This window comes from Oryctolagus cuniculus, chromosome 16 (genome assembly GCF_051225735.1).
Source record: "Oryctolagus cuniculus isolate XC-2025 breed Fujian yellow rabbit chromosome 16, ASM5122573v1, whole genome shotgun sequence".
In the NCBI taxonomy this organism is placed as follows: Eukaryota; Metazoa; Chordata; class Mammalia; order Lagomorpha; family Leporidae; genus Oryctolagus; species Oryctolagus cuniculus.
Window position 1 is genome coordinate 10,864,216 of NC_142882.1, and position 18,884 is coordinate 10,883,099.

At 45.2% G+C, this 18,884-nt stretch overlaps 1 protein-coding gene and 1 long non-coding RNA gene across 3 annotated transcripts; one reads left to right on the forward strand and one right to left on the reverse strand.

Annotated features, from left to right (window-relative positions):
* Window positions 1-7,513: 7,513 nt before the first annotated feature.
* LOC149121469 (uncharacterized) lies at window positions 7,514-14,269 on the reverse strand. The gene is made up of 3 exons (XR_016222942.1): window positions 14,054-14,269; window positions 8,859-8,994; window positions 7,514-8,230 (listed from the first exon to the last, which is right to left on the reverse strand). It is a non-coding gene; the product is annotated as an uncharacterized LOC149121469 (long non-coding RNA).
* LOC149121470 (uncharacterized) lies at window positions 10,005-12,386 on the forward strand. Of its 2 annotated transcripts, none has more exons than XM_089316006.1 (4): window positions 10,005-10,379; window positions 10,880-10,941; window positions 11,140-11,210; window positions 11,958-12,386. In XM_089316006.1, exons 1-4 carry the CDS (start codon window positions 10,303-10,305, stop codon window positions 12,078-12,080), a joined length of 333 nt encoding a protein of 110 aa, XP_089172132.1. In that variant the 5' UTR covers window positions 10,005-10,302; the 3' UTR covers window positions 12,081-12,386. The 2 variants fall into 2 exon arrangements, 1 of the variants encoding a protein (XP_089172132.1); XR_016222941.1 differs by having other exon boundaries at window positions 10,006-10,379; window positions 11,419-12,386.
* Window positions 14,270-18,884: the final 4,615 nt, after the last annotated feature.

The window sequence follows — 18,884 nt, forward strand, 5'->3', positions numbered from 1 at the left end:
AGATTACTGATGCCATAGACAGGAGTGTCAATTGGTAAAGTCAACAACAGGAGTCACTGTGCACTTACTCCTCATGTAGGATCTCTGTCCTTAGTGTGCTGTTCATTGAGATTTAATGCTATAACAAGTACTCAAACTGTATATTTCACTTTGTGTTTCTATGGGGGTGCAAACTGTTGAAATCTTTACTTAATGCATACTAAACTGATCCTCTGTAAAAAAAAAAAAAAAGAAATTATCAATTCCCAACTTGACTCTCACTGGGATTAAACATGACAATAGGTCTGATCTGATTTCATCATCATTTAAAAAATCATTTATTATTTTTCACTTTATGTTTCTGTGTGGGAGCAAACTGTTGAAATACTTAATGAATACTAAGCTGATCTTCTGTATATTAAGATAATTGAAAATGAATCTTGATTTGAATGGAAGGGGAGAGGGAGTGGGAAAGGGAAGGGTTGCAGGTGGGAGGGACGGTATGGTGGGGAAGCCATTGTAATCCATAAGTCGTACTTTGGAAATTTATATTCATTAAATAAAAGTTAAAAAAAGATATGAAAATATTGGCAGTTAAAGAAGCTCATCCCAAAGGGTGACAAAGTGAATTAGAGTTCTTGTCTTCTGATAAGAAATGTCAGACATAAGATGGAACAGTGATAAGTAAGGCAGCAACATTGAATGAAGTAGTGCATGCATCACAATAGCTAGGCACCTCTCCAGACAGATGTGGACATTTGCAGTAGTGGTCCTGGGTCCCAACAGTCTTATCTTTGCCAAGATCCCCAAAGTTGGATCAAGGGATGTGCTTATAGGGTGGGCACAGAAATCTTGATGCCTATCCTCTGCCTCTGAAAGGCTGGGGAGCAAACGGAAAATTCCATGGAAGGCACAACAAGGCTGAGAACCTCTGCTTTCATTCATCTGCCTTTCTGCCACACATTTTTCAGAATTGCCAATACGGACAAAACACACAGGCACAAACATGCAGTCACATGCAGTCACAATGATACTTAACACATACACACAACCTTGAGCTTACCAAGATGCTGACACTGTGTTTTCTGGCTTGAACATAAGAGTCTGGTTGTGTCTCTATCTGTAGACTTTCGGTGTAGACATTTATCCTCAGATAAGTTTGGTAGCTGCTGACCAACATATCAAGGGAAGTGTGCAGGGGGTGGAGTTTCAAGCAGAGAAAAAGCAGAGATGATGACATGTCAAGATCTCCCCAGCATATAGTCAGAGACCTGAGTCTCAACTGAAATGGGGAGAACGTGGAGTAGATGCTGTCTTCAGGGTCAGCCCTCGTCAGGGAGAACTGGTCTCTGTGTAGGGCACAGCCAATCCCAGGATTGCTGTTTTTTCAGCCTACAGAATGCCCATGAGAGTCTGGTGATCCAGATAAGGACACAGCTAGAAGCCAAAGGGAGAAATTTCTAAGTCAGTCACAGTGCTGAGACCTTGCCTTTGTGTCGCTGTGATCACAGCAGGTCAGACCTCTGTGTCCTTTTATTGCTTTATCCCTCTCCATAGGCCTATTACATAAAATGACATTGTCATTTATAAGTTGATGGTCTGCTGTGTTTCAGCTTAAACAGCGATTTCTTTTACTTTATATGAAAACGTTTCTAGACTGCTTTGTGGTTTTTGAGAGGAAGAGAGAGAAGCATTAGAAAGAGAGATAGTTGAGACACCAACCTTTTGCTGCTTCACCTCTCAGTGCACATAGTGGCTGAGCCTGGATTGAGGCAAGAGCCAGGAGGTAAGAAAAAAATAACTGACAGGGACCCAATAGCTCCGAGTCATTACCACTCACTCGGTGCATTTCTTTTCTTGAGAATCTGGGGTCAGGAATCACAGCCAAATTGCAAACCCAATTATTGTCATGTGGGACAGGGTCATAATAATTACTATATAAATGACTAACCAACAATGGTTTATAGTTTTGCTTAATTGACAATGTTGAAAGGGTGCTTCACTTTGGATTTTGTTTACAAAGTTATAATATGAAGAAATGCCTGAGAATAATAATTTAGGATCTCCTAGAACTGCTATGGTTCTTTAAAGCTTTTAAAGAAATTGAGTTGGGGATACAGAGCATCTTTGGGATACTAGTAATACTATGTTCTGAATTTGGGTGTTGATTATGAGTGTGATGCAATGATGAAAACTCATTTATCTGTAGACTTATGTGAATCTCTTAGTATGTATACTGTTTTTAAATACTTTCAACATGTTCCATAGCATAAATTGTTTTTTAAAATGTTCAATAGCAGATAACAAATCCTCCACACTCAGATAACTATTATAGATGTATATATGCCCAGTGAAGAATGAAAGAGCCCACTTTCCATCATACCTGATCATGCCAGTCTCAGCATGAAAACATGGTCACGTGTTACTGCAATAAAAATACCTGAGGATGCTAACAGGTGTTCAGTGAGTGTCCTGTTCTGGGAGATGTTTACCTGCCATGGAAGAACCCTAGGATGAGCTGCATCTCCTGGAGATCCCTTTTCTATTTGCTCTGATACCATCTTATGGAGAGCATGGGCCACTGCATACACAGCATTGTAGATGAAATAGCTGGAGTCAGATATGGTCAGCATGTCAATGTGTCCTGGGAAAAAGTCAAAAGAAGCAATTGGTGGGCAGACTCCAGTTGTTCCACAAAGTGACCCAGGAGGTAAGCAGTGAAAAGCATGAAGCCATAGTTGACTGAGGAAGAAATCATCTGGGTAGTGGGAAGGGTCCACTGTCTTGACAACATGTTTGAGGCCAGGGATTTCTCTCTTGTGGTGTGAAAATTAGAAGCCTCCATGGAAAGAAGTCAACATGTGTTGTGTCTCATGCACAACAATATCCCACCTAGCAGCCATGATCCACTGTTGCAGTTGATTTCTGAGAGGAGGAGCGTGGTGGGGGCAAGAGGTGCAGAGTCACCACACAGACCCTGGGAGTCGGGTGTAAGCGGGCTTGAGGCAAGCAGCCCGGAAACTTGTTTATTTCAGTTGGAATATATGTAGCATCTCTGTGAATTAGTTTGCTTCTTTCTACTAAATTTGCTTCTTTCCTCCTTGTATTAGCTTTGTTCCTACCATTCTCTAACTGCTGATAGAAACCTGCACATTTGATAGACACTGGATGATGACATGTGTGAGGAACATAATATTTTATGCATGCATGTGAAATGAGAATTGAATGCTTATTTAAAATTTCACACATCATCTCTTCTTACCTCCCTCTGTTTCAAATTCTTCTCACGGAACCATACCTCCTTGAATTCAGGAGGCCATTTTATCATCTTTGCGTTGATAACCAAGCCTTGGTATTGTACACTCTTGGCAGGGAAACTCTCCAATTTTAGCCAACAACTCAAGACCCAGAGGAAAATCCACACACTATGGACATTGTGGTGTGCAATATGGTGCCTTGATCGTAAGAGGAATTTCCTTCCCCAGCAGTGTTTGTAAATGGGCTTTTCCTTAGAAGATGCTGAAGCTGTAGGACAAGGATATTTGGAAAGAGAGCGAGAGCACTCCGCTGAGAGGCAGGAAGTGCATGTGTACTCATCTGTCCTTATTATTTTTCCTCAATCTCCCTATCCTCAATGTTTCTTTTTGGTAGAAATTAGTTTTTGTTTGTTTCTTTGTTTTTTTGGTGGCCATCACGTAATAGGTTCAGATGGTGAGAAATGTTTGTCCATGAACTCTTCCAACAAGTTGGGAATTGACTTAACACAATCAAGATAGGTGTATGATGTAGTTCAAAGTTGGCTAGGGTATGGGCTGTTTGCAAACATCCCAAAGATTTGGTTGCATCTTTATGGAAGCTAAACCTAGTTTTTCAGTAACATAAGCAAATCATGGATGGACAAGACACTCTGGTTTTTGGGTAGGTCACACATAGAGTGTAAACTTCTATTTACATTCAATAATTCAAGCTCAATTTTGGTTCAGCAAATACAAATTGATCCATAGATTTTTCAGAATGCACAATTTCTGTTTAAAGACACCTTGTGTTATCTTGTAGGCCCAAACTTAAAAAAGTGTACATTCTATAAATTTAAACCTATGTATACATACTACTTATGTTGTTACATCTCTAATATAGGAGGATGTCATTTTCTTTTGATATCATAAGGATTACTGCATGACCAAAAACAAAACTTCCAAATCTCTGCATGATATTACAACTATTCATAGTGTGAGCTAATCCTTATCTTCTGGGCTTATGATGCCTAATATAAGGTATATTAGGTATACATCTTTGGGACCCTTAGACAAATTCATTGTAAATTACTCCAAATGATGGACTGTAAATAAGAGCACAGACTATTTCAAGTAATGTAACTACAAGAAAAAAATAATTAGATGTGAAATAAACTCTTGGCGACTTTTTTTATATATGGTTATTTGTCTTTTTCCTAGACTTTAATCTCTTCAACTAATTTAACCTATATATCCCTTGAGTTACTAAATATATTCTACATATAATAAATGGGCCATCTTTTGCTGCTATCCCAGACCAAGTGTCCTAAGCAATCTCATTTTTATTTCCAAATCTCAAGTTCTCTGTTGGGAGAGGCTCAGTTTTGTTTGAGTGGTCATGGCCTCCTGCACTCAAGTGGGAGAAATTTTCCTTACCCATGGAAATGATGGGGGAGATGTTGATTCAATCATCAGGATTCTGTAATATTATTGAGCGGGTTTCTGGAATGTCCTTGGTATTTTTTGATGTGAATTCTCATACTTCAGAAAGGCATGTGGATGCAAATGCCTACTTTGTTTTTTTTTTAAAGAAGCCATTTATTTCAGGAATACAAACTTCATGAATTTCATAAGTACAACTTTAGGAATATAGTGATTCTTCTCACCATACCTGTTCTCTCACCCACATGCCCAGACTCCCTCCTCCTTTTCCCACTCCCAGTCCCATTCTCCACTAATATTCACTTCCAATTAACTTTAACACAGAAGACCAACTCTGTAGTAAGTAAAGAGTTCAACAATTTGCATGAAAACAAAAACAAAAACAAAAACAACTGTTCCTCAACAGTCGATACAAGGGATGTTCAAATCTTCCACTTAATACACTAAAATGAAATAAAACTTTGAGAACAGGTTTCACAGTTAAATCTCATTGAGGACAACTCATTGAGCACAGATGCCCTGCATGAGAAGTTAGTGCACAGTGACTCTTGTGGTTAATTCAACAATTAACACTCTTGTGTATGACGCCAGTCATCAACTGAGGCTCCTGACAAGAGCTGCCTAAGCTATGGAACATTTTTTTAAAGATTTATTTATTTTATTTGAAAGGCAGAGTTACAAAGAGGTATAGGCAGAGAGAAATAGGTCTTCCATCCACTGGTTCACACCCCAGATGGCTGCAATGGCCAGAGATGTGCCCATCCAAAGCCAGGAGTCAGGATCTTCTTCCAGGTCTCAAATGCAAGTGCAGGGGCTCAAATATTTGGGCCAACTCCCACTGCTTTCCCAGGTCATGCAGAGAGTTGTATAGGAAATGGAGCAGCAGGGACTTGAAATTCCACCCATATGGGAGGCCAACACTGCAGGCAGTGGCTTTACGTACTACACCACAGAGTCGGCCCTTATGGAAGACTTTTGAATCCACAAACATCGCCAGGATTTAGACAAGACAATAAACAAAGTAGAAGTTCTCTCCTCCCTTCAGAGAATAGTACCTCCTTTCTTGAAGACACCTTCTTTCCACTGGGGTTTCACCCACCGATGTCCTTCATGTAGGACACGTTTTTGCAGTAGTGTCTTCACTTTCCATGCCTGAAATGTTCATGTGGGCATTGTAGCAGAACAGAATGCCTTGAAGGTTGTTTCTGAGTTAAGAGTGCTATTTAAAGTGATTATCATTCTATGAGTCTGCTGTGTGGACTGCTTCCCATGTTGGAACACTCTCCTTTTAAATTCTATTATTATTATTATTATTATTATCATTATCATTATTATCATTAGCACACATTTAATCCTATTTCTATGTGCACTTTAACACTTAATCCTATCCATATGATTATTTTCATACTTAAGATTTTTTTTACCACCCAACCTAAGGGGATTTGGTGCCCATGAATGTCTACTTCTTTGATGGTGATGCTGATACTATGATGTATGTGATGCCCAAAGTTGTCAACATGCATACAAGAAAAGTACTAAATTTGCATTACTATACAGCAGGAAAGCTTGAAAAAGCCATTTTCCCCTCATGCTTAAAAAATTGGTCTCTTGTGTGTGAATGTTTCTGTCTTCTGACATTTCAGGGAACAAGGTGTGACCAAACATGAGAACTTTTTAAAAAAGATTTATTTATTGATTTGAAAGTCAGAGCTCAAGATATATATATATATAGAGAGAGAGAGATTGAGAGAGAGAGAGAGAGAGAGAGATCTTGCATCCATGGGTTCACTCCCCTAATGGCCTCTACAATAAGCAGCTGGGCCAGACTGATTCAAGGAGTCAGGAGTTTCTTCTGGGTCTCCCATGTGGGTGGCAGTGGCCCAAGCACTTGAGTCAGCTATCACTTTTCTTCCCAGTTTTATCAGCAGGGAGCTGGGTTGGAAATGAAGCAGCTGGGACTCGAACTGACTCCCATATGGGAAACCAGTGTCTGAGGTAGCAGCTTTACCTGCTTGGCCACCAAGCTGGTCCTGTGATGAAAATTTTAAATAGAATGTTCAAAACTGTGACATTTTGAAGCTCATGACCCTGATGTTGGAAGTAGCCAACTACATATTCCTTAAAAAGATTTTGTTCTTCAGTAGCTTGATATAGAAGAATTGTAAACAATGGTATCAATCAAAATAACAGAGGTGAAACTTGTCCAAAATTTCAAATGTACCAAATGCCACTGATTTGTTTACCTGAAAATACTTCAGAGGCTGACCCTGTGGCACAGTAGGTTAATTCTCTACCTGTAGTGCGCCAGCATCCAATATGGGCACTGGTTGGTGTCCCAGTTGCTCCTCTTCCAATCCAGCTATCTGAGAAGGCCTGGGAAAGTAGTAAAAGATGGCTCAAGCACTTGGGCCCCTACACCAATGTGGGAGACCCAGAAGAAGCTCCTGGCTCCTGATTCAGATTGGCATAGCTCCAGCCACTGCAACCATTTGGGGAAAGAACCAGTGGATACAAGACCTTTCTCTCTGTCTCTCCCTCTCACTCTCTGTAACTCCACCTCTCAAAAAATGAATAAAAAATTTTAAAAGTGAAAATCATTCACATGGACATCAGAGGAAGAGAATGTCTTTGGAGCAGGGGCCATCATTTCCTTTAATGTTAAGTAATGGAAGAAGAAAAACGAGTAAGGCAATAATCCCTCAATAGATTACCGATGAAGATGGTGAAGTAAAAATGAAAAAAAAAAAACTGTAAAGAGAAACTGAAACACTTTCTCAAGGGAAACTTACCATGTCCCCCACAAAAAGAGGCACAATCCACACTTCCTTTCTATCAGAGTTTAATAAAGTACAGTTGGGGATTATTGGATCCATGAAGGGGGTCAAACTGGCATTACACACAAAGACCAACATGGAAAGCTCTTTCTTGGGGGCTCCCCCATCCCCACAGAGCCTGTACCACATGGCTGCCCCTTCTCTCCAGCTTCCCCATGTTCAGTCTCCCCTCTCCACTTTCTCTTCCTCTCTGATGATCTTGTCTGCCTGCAGGGCCTCAGCCAGTCTCCTCCTCAGCTCCTTCACTTTCCTTGTCTGCCTTTTGATGTCCTCAGGAGTTACCTGCCAGCTGGAGAAAGGCCAGGAGACACCCAGATCTGCTGGTGGAATCACCACTACCACCTTGGAGGCTGGCTCAGGGGTAGGCTTGGGCATGGATTGCAGACACCCAGCACCAGCCGGACCTGGGGATCTGCTTGGGATTGCTGGTGCTGTCATCTTCCAGGAGTTTGCAAATTCCAAAGTGGGTAAAGGCTCTCCCTCGCTGTTGCTGGCGCAGAGCCCCTGCAGTCGCCTGAGTGCACAGACCTGCTGGGGCTTCTCCAGGTACCCCTCTGTCAGCAAGTGCTGAACCACATTGCCCGGGTGGGCAGAGACTCGAGTGATCAGACTCTTGAAGATGCAGCTGGTCAGTCTGACTGGCTGTGCAGAGCCTGCTCCGGGTCTCGGCTTGGCCTTCAACACACACGCTACTTGCTTCCTTTGCAAGGTCTCAGGAATAATCATTCTTCTCAGTCTCCCCTTGGAAAACAAAATCAAACTTGAGCAGAGTGGAAGACACAGACTTCCAGCCATGGAAGGGGTCCCAGGTGCCTCCACCTCCCCTTCTCCTGGTGGAAGCTGCCTCACACTGTGCACCGTTGTCATCCAAAAGGTTTGAGGCCAAGTGCATTGGAACCACAGGCGGTTTGAGGGGATGAGAACAAAAAGCTGTGTGTTTTAGGGTTTCTTTTTATTTGATAGCAGAGTGCCAGAGAGAGAAGGAGAGAGGGGGAGGATGGAAGATCATCTCTCACTAGCTCTTACTGTTGTTCTATGTAACTCTTCCTTTGAAATAAATTAAGAAATATTTCAGAACAATCTGGTCTATGATCCCAAGAAAGTTCACATAATTAAGGGTAGATGACATTGACTGTCACTCAAAACCAGGGAGTGAAGCCCCATGTTTGAAGTTGCGGCCATGTTTGGAGTGAACCAGCACGTGGAGGGCTTCTCCCCTTCTCTTTCTCTCCCAATCTCTGCCTGTAACCCAGCCTTCCAAATAAATAACTAAATCTTTAGAAAAATCCTGTCAGTTACTGAGAGAAATTTAAGTAAAGAAAGAAGTACACCAGTGGACACTGGGTGGTCACAATAATTCTCAACTCACCAGGGAGGGCTGGCTTGGAGATGAGAATGATGCAGGTTCTCCCATGGTCACAAGTTTTGCCTGGCTGCCCTCAGAGTAGGATGCATACAGCCTGTGGATTCTTGGAAAATGCTGGATCTTTGCCTTCTGGCTCGTCCTTATAGAGGAAGACAATAGATAAGCAAAACAGTGGGAAATCCACAGCTACCGGGAAAAATGCAATGAATTCCCCCAGTCACAATCCCATCAGTGGATAAGCCACAGGCCAAGGAAAAATATATATAGAAAACATATTTATATGTAAAAAACTAGAAAGTTTCCATACACAGAAATTTGCATATGCCATTGGTTTTAATAGGCTACAGGAGAAATTGTGCTGCTGTTGTGGCCCAGGGGAATAAGCCAGCCTGGAATCATCCACATCCCATAGAGGCACAGGTTGGAGTCCTGGCTCCTGTGCTTCCAATCCTGCTCCCTGATGAGTATGGAAAAGGAGTAGAAAGAACCAGTGGATGCAAGATGGCTCTTTGGGTCTCCCTATCCCACTGCCACTTTGCCTTTCTAAATAAATAAGGAAGGAAGGAAACCAGTAGTAAATAGGAAAAAAGGATGATTTCAATAATCAAATCCTGTGGCTGGGACTGTGGCATAGCAGGTAAAACCACTGCCTGCAGTATCGGAATCCCATAGGGTCACTGGTTTTGGTCCTGGCTGCTCCACTTTTGACCCAGCACTTTGCTATGGCCTGGGAAGGCAATAGAGGATGGCCCAAGTCCTTGGGCCCTTGTACCCATGTGGGAGACCCAGAAGATGCTCTCGGTTACTGGCTTCGGATCCACACAGCTAAGGCTATGTAAACAACTGGGGAGTGAAAAAATGGATGGAAGAATTTTCTCTCTCTCTCTCTGCCTCTCCATCTCCCTCTGTAAACTCTGACTTTCAAATAAATAAACTACACTGTAAAAATCAAATCCTGTAAAATTGCACAAGGGTTATGGGAAAAACAATCACATCAAGGAGGAAGAGAAGTGTTTAACAGAATTGCATACCATAGGCAGTGCTTACTGGATGCGATTTTAATATGGGGAGGTTCTATTGGATTCACTTTCATTGATAGACTGCCAGCCGATCATTATTCTGATTGATTGAGTTCTGCCTAGCAAACCCTTCCCCCCATAAGCTCATCAGGCTGTAAATACGAGGAGGAAGCCAAGGCTACCATTCCTCCCTGGCTCTAACCCTGCCTACTACACCTGGAGGCGTTCCCAGGAGCTCCCTCTGTCCAAGCTCACTCTGCCTGTGTGAGGCCGCAGGAACATCTCCCTAGCACTCAAGTCGCTTGGGGTCCCAGCTGGGGGGCTGATCCCTCTGCCTCAGGTGAAGAGAAAGAGCAGGAGCCAACGGGAGATCTGCAGGAAGCATACATCGCCTGGGGTTGGCACAGACAGACCAGAGAATCTGTACCATGAGCGGCTGCTGGCGCCCAAGCAGCCCCAGTGTCTCCTGCCCAGAAGTGACCAGCGGCCCTGTTGGAGACAGCAGGTATGTTGGAGGAGAGTGTCTAGGTGACAGATTGAGTGTGTGTGTGTGTGTGTGTGTGAGAGAGAGAGAGAGAGAGAGGGAGAGAGTGAGAGATAGAGAGAGAGAGAGATGCCTCGTAGGTTCCTGTCCCATGTCGGTGTGTGCTGAAGTGAGCACAGTTTCAGGGGTGGGAACATCAGCCCCCTGGGTCCAGTGATGCTCTTTTGTTCAGCCTGTGCTAAAGGATTTGCAGGTGGGACCCTGATTGCAGAACAGCAGAGCAGACTCCTTTTTAAGCTGAGTGGTTGGTATGGCCCCCAATTGATGTTGTAATATCCACATGGGCCTTGGCAGATCAGAAGTCCCCACCCTCAGGGGAGAAGAGGGATTCGGGCAGCCCCAGCATTGGGCGTTGAATCTGGGGGACTGGGATGGGCTCAGGGCTGCAGGGCTGCAATGAGTTAGGGGTTAGCGTAACAGGTCTTGCTGGTCTCAGCTGACCGAGTCCCATTCTCCTGCAGGCCACACGGGACACAAGGCAACCTCCCCAAAAGGCAGAGACTGCAGCAGGGTCCCAGGCCAGGTAAGGCATTTTCTATGCTCTCACCTGACTGCCCCCACTAGGAAAGGCTCCCCCTTCCAAGACTGACTGGAATGGGGGAGGGGCTTTCTCTAGGATGCCCAGGGCTGCAGCCACCTCCGCAGTGGGAGCAACTATGGCCCTCCACTGGGACTCCAGCGGGACAGCGGCCTCCCCTCAACACACTCCGTGTTCCCCTAGATGCAGAAGCTGCACAGGAAGGGCAGCCATGTCCATGCCATGATGAAGCAGTACTCCATGGAGCCCTGAGGGTATGTCCTGGGGTCCACATGACTGATTGTGCTCCAGGGCCCAGGGAACGTCCTTTGGTGATCTTGTTGAGAGTTTCAGGAAAGAGACATTTTTGGGTGTCCATGGAGGGCTGGATTTGGGGGCTGAGTTTCAGGTAGGGACACAGCCACCTGTACCCTGTCAGCTGCTTTCTGACAAGCCCTAACTCCTGGCTTCTGCCCCATCTAGGGCTGAAGAGTGCCAGCACCCAGATGATCCTGGTAGTTTTTGAAGTGGAACAGAGCTGCAATTCCACCTGGGAGCTTAGAGACTGGTGCTGGCCCTTACAGAGAGCCCTGCAGCTCATGCTGGGCCATGTGGTGGTGGTAGTGGTCCTTGAGCACATCCTGAGGCAGTAGAGGGCTCTGGTTACCTGCCCAGGCTCCCTGCATCCCGCTCAAAGTGCTGACCCCACCTGGAAGATGCTCACCAGGGAGCAGCCGATACGTATGTGCCACAGACAGACAGGGTTGCTGGTATTCCCCAAGGCCCCCAGCCACCATCAGCATGCCCAGCCAATGCAACGCCAGGAGCTGCTCCTCTCACTGTCCCAGCCCCCTCTTCCTCACACCTCGCTACAGAGCTGCCGCCACTCTGGGCTACTCCCACATGCCCAAGCCTCACCCAAAGAGGCGTCCTCTGCCAGCTGAGTTCCAGTTGAGTCTCAATGGCCTGGAACCCCTGGCCTGCTCTGCCCTCAGACCTCTGCCTCCCTCTCCCTCTCCCAGCCCAGGGCCCAGAGCCCCTCCCATCAAGGCCCGCCCCAGGCCAGGCTGCAAGGCGCGCAGATGTCTCTTCCAACACTGATGCACTGGGAGCCCTCAGGCCCCACCAAACTGCAGACAAGCTGACAGCAAGTCCATGGACACCTGCCCCTTCTGGGATTGCCACCTCCCTGACCTCACGCCCCGCTGAACGAGGGGGACACTGTGGGTGTGGGGGACTGTGGAGAAATGCTGTGGGCTCTCACCAGACTGTCACCAGCTGGAGATGCTTGGCAGAGAAGTGGAGCTCTGTATTTGGTGTACTTGGAGGAAGGGGATTTTGCCAGTGTCCCTAGAGCTGTGCTGTGGAAGATGGTGTTTGTAACTCTCGTGAATTCTATAAATAAACTTAGGCATTCAAATTTTATATGGAGATGCACTGGGTTCATGATATACATCCTAGATCTGAATTCAGAAGAAGAAGTTTAGTCAAATCTTTACAATTTGATATCCTATGTTTGTAATGATGCTACTTGGCTTCTTTTGGTTGAACAAAATACAAAAATGAGTTCTGTGTTTGTTGTATTGATTTTCTTTCACAAGCACACATTTCAAAAGGCATATTGTAGGCTGGAAGATGCCACCTTCGTTCAAGGCCACAGTGAACAGACAGGGAGGGTCATTCTCAAGACAGTGATGTCCACTTCCAAGAGTCAGAAGCTCAGAACCAGAGTTGTGGTGCAAGAGGTTAAGTCCATGGCTGTAGCACAGGCATTCAGTATAGGCACTGGTTTGAGTCCTGGCTGCTCCACTTCTAATCCAGGTCCCTGCTAATGTGCCTCGGAAAACAGCAAAGGATGGCCCAAATCCTTGGGCCACTGCACCCATGAAGGAGACCTAGATGGATTTCCTGTCTCTTGGTTTCAGCCTGGGCCATCCCTATCCATTTCAGCCATTTGGGGAGTGAAACAGCAGATGAGAGATCTCTTTTTCTCCATCTCTCTATTTCTCTCTGTAATTCTGATGTCAAAGAAATATACAGATATTAGATTTATGTATGTATTTGAGAGGTTGCATACAGAGAGTGTGGCAGACAGAGAGAATTTTCAACCCACTGGCTCACTTTCCAAATGGCCACAACAGATGGAGCTGGGCTGATCTGAAACCAAGAGCCAGCAGCTTCTTCCTGGTCTCCTACATGGGTGCAGGGGCTGAATTACTTGGGCCAGCTTCAGCCACTTTTCCAGACCATAGCAAAGAGCTGTATCCTAAGAGGAGCAGCTGGATTCGAACCAGCTGCCATATGGGATGCCGACCTTGCAGGTGGAGGATTAACACACTACCCCACAGTGCCAGCCCCAAGACATAAATCTTGAAAGAGAGAGAGAGAGAGAGAGAGCGAGAGAGAGAGAAAGCTCACACCCTCCCTACCACACTCTTGCATACACACTCAGAAACATAATCTCAAAAGCATGTCCACAACTCCTAAATAAGTTCACTTAAGGTGATCTTCATATCCCTCAGTATTTCTCAATGCCATGAGTCTTTTCCAGTCTTTTCTGGGCTGGGAGTTGTGGAGCATGCTTGATATGCACACTCCAATACTGGAGTAACTGAGTTCAAGTTCAGGCTCTACTCCATGTCCTTGTACCTTGGGAAGCAACAGGTGTATAGCTCAAGTAGGTGGGTCCTGGCCACCTATGAGGTTACTGGGATTGAATTCCCAATACTTGGTCTGGCCTATCCCTACCCCATGATTGCATGCATTTGGGGATGAAACAGCAATTGGGATCTTGCTCTCTCTCAAATAAATAAAGTAAATCTTTTTCACCCCAAACACTCTTTCCTTTAAAGACATCCCGAGGTTGTCTGTTTGGACAATTAGGTGGGAGTTCTAATCAGAAACTCACATAAGGTGATGAATTTATCTCTACTTCTCTGAGGAGTTCATACAAATTATGAGTAACATTCTTTGCAATATTATTTTCAAAAATCAAATTTAACAGTGTAAACATTCATAAGCAATTATTTCAGGGAACGAATGATACAGTATAGCAGAATGTGAATATCACTACTATGAAATATTTTCTGGATAAAAGAGCAAATCTCTTCCAACTCACCAGGAAGCAGTGAGATTAGTGGGTCAAGTGGTCAGCATATTCCTTCTAGAGCTGGTGTTAGGGCGTAGCAGTGTTAGCCTCTGCCTGAGATGCCGGCATCGCATATGGGCACTGGTTCAAGAATCGGCTGCTCACCTTCTTCCCCAGTTCACTGCTAATGCACCTGGGAAGGCAGCAGAAGACAGCCTCAGTGCTTGGGCCCCTCACCCATGTGGAAAACCCAGGTGAAGCTCTTAGCTCTTGGCTTCAGCCTGGCCCAGCCCCAGCTGTAGTGGCCATTTCGGGAGTAAACCAATGATTTGAAGACCTCTCTCTCTGTCTCTCTGTATCTCTCTCTCTCTCTCTCTGTCTCTCTCTCTGTGTCTCTGTCTCTCTCTGTGTCTCTCAGTTTCTCTCTGTTTCTCTCTGTCTCCCTCCCTCCATCCTCCTCCTTCTCCTTTCTCTTTAACTCTAACTTTCAAAGAAATAAAAAAATATTTTTAAGGAACCCAAGAAAAAAGTGTCCCTCTTTCTGTATTATCAATTCACTCACAAGAATCACCAGCTAGGACATCCAGTCCTGCAAATAAGAAAATCATCAAGAGAAACTACTGCATGTGATTTAAACATGACCCCTGCTTTCCACAAAATGTGGGAACAAAGCAGAACCTAAATGTACTGAGAATGAAGCTGCATAAAAATGGAGTCTAGGGTCCAAAAATGTATAGTCACGTGAAACTGGAAACCAGCATGGGCCATGACCAAATATGATGGGGGTGCACTTTCCCATGAGTGTGCAGGCATTGTCGGTTCCTTCTTCCTCCTAAGCATCAGGCTTGTATACTAAGAGATACTGAGAACAGCCACATATCAGAGAAATTGATGATGGAAATGTGGCATGACATACACAGACATTGGGTCAAGAGTACTATTCCTGGGGCCAGCACTGTGGCATAGTGGGCTAAGCCTCCACCTGTGGTGCCAGCATCCCACATTGATGCCAGGTTGTGTCCTGGCTGCTCCACTTCCAATTCAGGTTTCTGCTCATGGCCTGGGAAAGCAGTGGAAGATGGTCCTAGTGCTTGGGCTCCTGCACCTGATTGGGAGGCCTGGAAGAATCATCTGGCTTCGGATTGGTTCAGCTCTGGCTGTTGTGGCCATTTGGGGAATGAACCAGCAGATAAAAGTCCTTTAAATCTCTCTCTCTCTCTCTGCAATTCTACCTCTCAGATACATAAATCTTAAAAGAAAAAGAGTAGGATTCCTTTTATTTAGAATGAAAAGACAAGGTCAGCAATGTGGCCCTGTGCACTAAGCTGCCACTGTGACACTGACTGCCACTTTCTATGGCTGGCTCAAGTCCCAGTAGCTGGTTCAAGTCCCAGTTACTCTACTTTCCATCTAGCTTTCTGCTAATGACCCTGGGAAAGCAGCGGGTAATGGCCCAATTACCTGAGCCTGTGCCTTCTCTGTGGGAGATCAGGATGGAGATTCAGGCTTCCGACATCAGCCTGGCCCAGCCCTGGCCATTGAGGCCATTGGAGGAGTGAACCAGCAGATGGAAAATTTTGCTTGCTCTCTCTGTCTCTCCCTGTAAATCTGAATTTCAATTAATAAGTAAATAAATAAATCTTTTAAAGACATCATATCTGTAACTTCCTCAAACCCCCACCCACCCATCTTATAGGGGTTGAATAATATGATGTTTCCTTTTCTTGAGACTTAACAAATTCATTCAGGAAGGAAGGATTAACTTTGTGGATATTATGTTTTTATAACCATGATGAAATTTTAATTGCAAAAATGTAGATGTGGAGGGTTTATACTTTATTTTTATTTTCTGAAGATGTATTACTAACTCATTTTTCAAAAGATTTTTATTTATTTGAAAGTCAGAGTTACACATAGAGGAGAGGCAGAGAGAGAGAGAGAGAGAGAATCTTCCCTAGGTTCACTCCCTAGATGGCTGCAATGGTCAGAACTGTGCTGATCCAAAACCAGGTGCCAAGAGCTTCCTTCTGGTCTCCTATGTGGGTTTAGGGACCCAAGGACTTGGATCATCTTCTACCACTTTCCCAGGTCATACAAGAGAACTGGATTTGAAGTGGAGCAGCCAGGACTCGAACTGGAGCCAATATAGGATGCTGGCACTTTAAGCGAGGACGTTAACATGCTGTGCCACAGCGCTGGCCCCGCTACTCATTATTTTTTGAAAATTTATTTGAAAGAGAAATGGTGAGAGGGAGAATTGGGGAGACAGGGAGAGAGATGGCTACAATAGGCAGACCAGGGTCTGGACCAGCTCAGAACCCAATGCCCTGCAGACAGCTGTGGCATGGACCTAAACATTCAGCTACAACTTTCATCTCCCAAGGTCACATCAGCAAGAAGCTGGAAATGGGAGAAGAGCTAGGACTAGACCCCAAGCCTTCTATATTGGATACAGACATTCAAAATGGCTGATTTTCTTTTTTTTAAGATTTGTTTATTTTATTTAGAGGCAGAGTAACAGAGAAGCAGAGAGAGAGAGGAATTCCCTCCATTGGTCCACTTCACAAATGGCTGCAATGGCAGGTGCTGGGCTCATCTGAAGCCAGGGGCCACAAGTTTCTTCCAGGTCTCCCACATGGGTCTGTGGCCCAAGGACTTGGGCCATCCTCCACTGCTTTCCCAGGCCATAGCAGAGAGTTGGATAAGAAGAGGAGTAGCCAATTCACAATAGCTAAGACATGGAGTCAATCAAAATGCCCATCAACATGAGACTGAATAAAGAAATTATAGTATATGTACTCTATAGAATACTATTCAGCAATAAAAAAAATGAAATCCAGTCATTTGCAACAAAATGGCGGGATCTGGAAAACATCATGCTGAATGAAATAAGCCAGTCCCAAAGGGACAAATATCATATGTTCTCCCTGATTGGTGACAACTAACTGAGCTCCTAAAAGGAAACCTGTTGAAGTGAAATGGACACTATGAGAAACAATGACTTGATCAGCCCTTGTCCTGACTGTCAAGCAAAAATTTGCTATTTCATTCCTTTTAATATTTTTTTTTGTTCTACTTAATACCATTGGTTGAATGATAGAGTTAGAAACACGCCAGGGGATTCCAATTCAATCCCATCAAGGTGGCATATACCAATGCCATCTCACCATTCAAAGTCTAAATCCAGGGTGTGTTTCACACATACAGAAGGACTCCATAAGAAACTTTAGTTCATCATACACACCATGTATGTACACAGGTTTCACAAGAGTTAGAGGCCCCAGATAAACCCGACAATCCCAAACTGTCCAAATTCACCTTCAATAATTGCAAGATGTGTAAGGACTCACAGTGCTGCTATTTTGATTTTTTTCACAGTGTTCTATTATTTACAATTGGATTTTAGGTATTTACAATGGTGTCACCCAAAATTCTCATCCCATTGACAGTGAGGACACTGGAAATCACTGACACCCCAAATTCATCACTACCACTATTTATCTCTCCAGCACCTGTGGCAGATCTGAGAGCACCACACATCTGCAGTGTCCCCCGCGCATACTCGGGGGTGATGTCAGGGATGGGTGAATCCAGAAGGGGCAGGTGTCCATGGCCTTGATGTAAGCATCTCTGCAGTTTGTGTGGAGCCTGAGGGCTCCTGGTGCATCAGTGTTGGAAGAGATGTCTGTGCGCCTTGCAGCCTGGCCTGGGGCCGGCCTTGATGCAAGCTCTGGGCCCTGTGCTGGGAGAGGGAGGCAGAGGTCTGAGGACAGAGCAGGCCAGGGGTTCCAGGCCATGGAGACTCAACTGGAACTCAGCTGGCAGAGGATGCCTCTCTGGGTGAGGCTTGGGCATATGGGAGTAGCCCAGAGTGGCGGCAGCTCTGTAGCGAGGGGTGAGGAAGAGGGGGCTGGGGCAATGAGAGGAGCAGCTCCTGGCGCTGCATTGCCTGGGCATGCCAACGGTGGCTGGGGGCCGTGGGGAGCAACAGCCTTCCTGTGTGCCTGTGGGACACACACAGCGACTGCTCCCTGGGGAACGGCAGATCCATCTTCCATGCTGATCTCCCAGGTGGGGTCAGCACCTGTGAGCAGGAGCCAGCAGCCCTGGGCAGGGAACCAGAGCCCCTCTGCTGCTGTCAGGATGTTCTCAGGGACCACCACAACCACCACATGGCCCAGTGTGAGCTGCAGGGCTGTCTGTGGGGCCAGCACCAGGCCCTCAGCTCCCAGGCGAAGCTGCAGCTCTGTTCCCGCTTCCAAGACCACCATGATCATCTGGGTGCTGGCCCTCTGCAGGAGCTGGGGGGAAAAGCCAGCAGTTACTGCTTGTTGGGGAACAGCAATCAGGGCACAGGGCAGGGGACAGCCCTACCTTCAACCCCAGCTTCCCAATCTAGCTCTGCATGTCCATCCAGAAATGTCACTCTCATGAAACCCTTAGGAAGCTAACCAATGGACATTCCCTGGGTCCTGGAGCCCAAGCAGTTGCGTGGGACCCCAAAACTTACCTTCGGGATTCCTTAGGACACCACTTCATCCTGCCATGGCACAGCCATACCAGTGTAGCTTCTGCAGCTGTGGGAACACAGGAAAAGAAATCATGATTTTTTTTTCTTTTTCTGTAACAGGCAGACACTGATTTCTTGCTGTAATCAAGAGAGATGGAATGGCTGCTGCACCCATGGACTTAAAGTAGAAAAAAAAAAAAACAGAACTAAATGCTTCCAAAAGACTTGAATAAATATTTCTGAAAAGAAGTTTCACAGTGAACAGGTATATGAATAAATGCTCATCATCACTAATCATCAGAGAGTTGCAAACTGATGCTATAAAGAGATATCACCACACACATGTTAGAA

What these genes read in the sequence shown, in the direction of transcription:
- LOC149121470 (XM_089316006.1), top strand. Translation starts at nt 10,303, where the DNA reads ATGAGCGGCTGCTGGCGCCCAAGCAGCCCCAGTGTCTCCTGCCCAGAA. An exon ending in GCAGCAGGGTCCCAGGCCAG is followed by an intron (nt 10,942 to 11,139) that starts GTAAGGCATTTT and finishes GTGTTCCCCTAG; the next exon opens with ATGCAGAAGCTGCACAGGAA. An exon ending in TACTCCATGGAGCCCTGAGG is followed by an intron (nt 11,211 to 11,957) that starts GTATGTCCTGGG and finishes TCCCTCTCCCAG; the next exon opens with CCCAGGGCCCAGAGCCCCTC.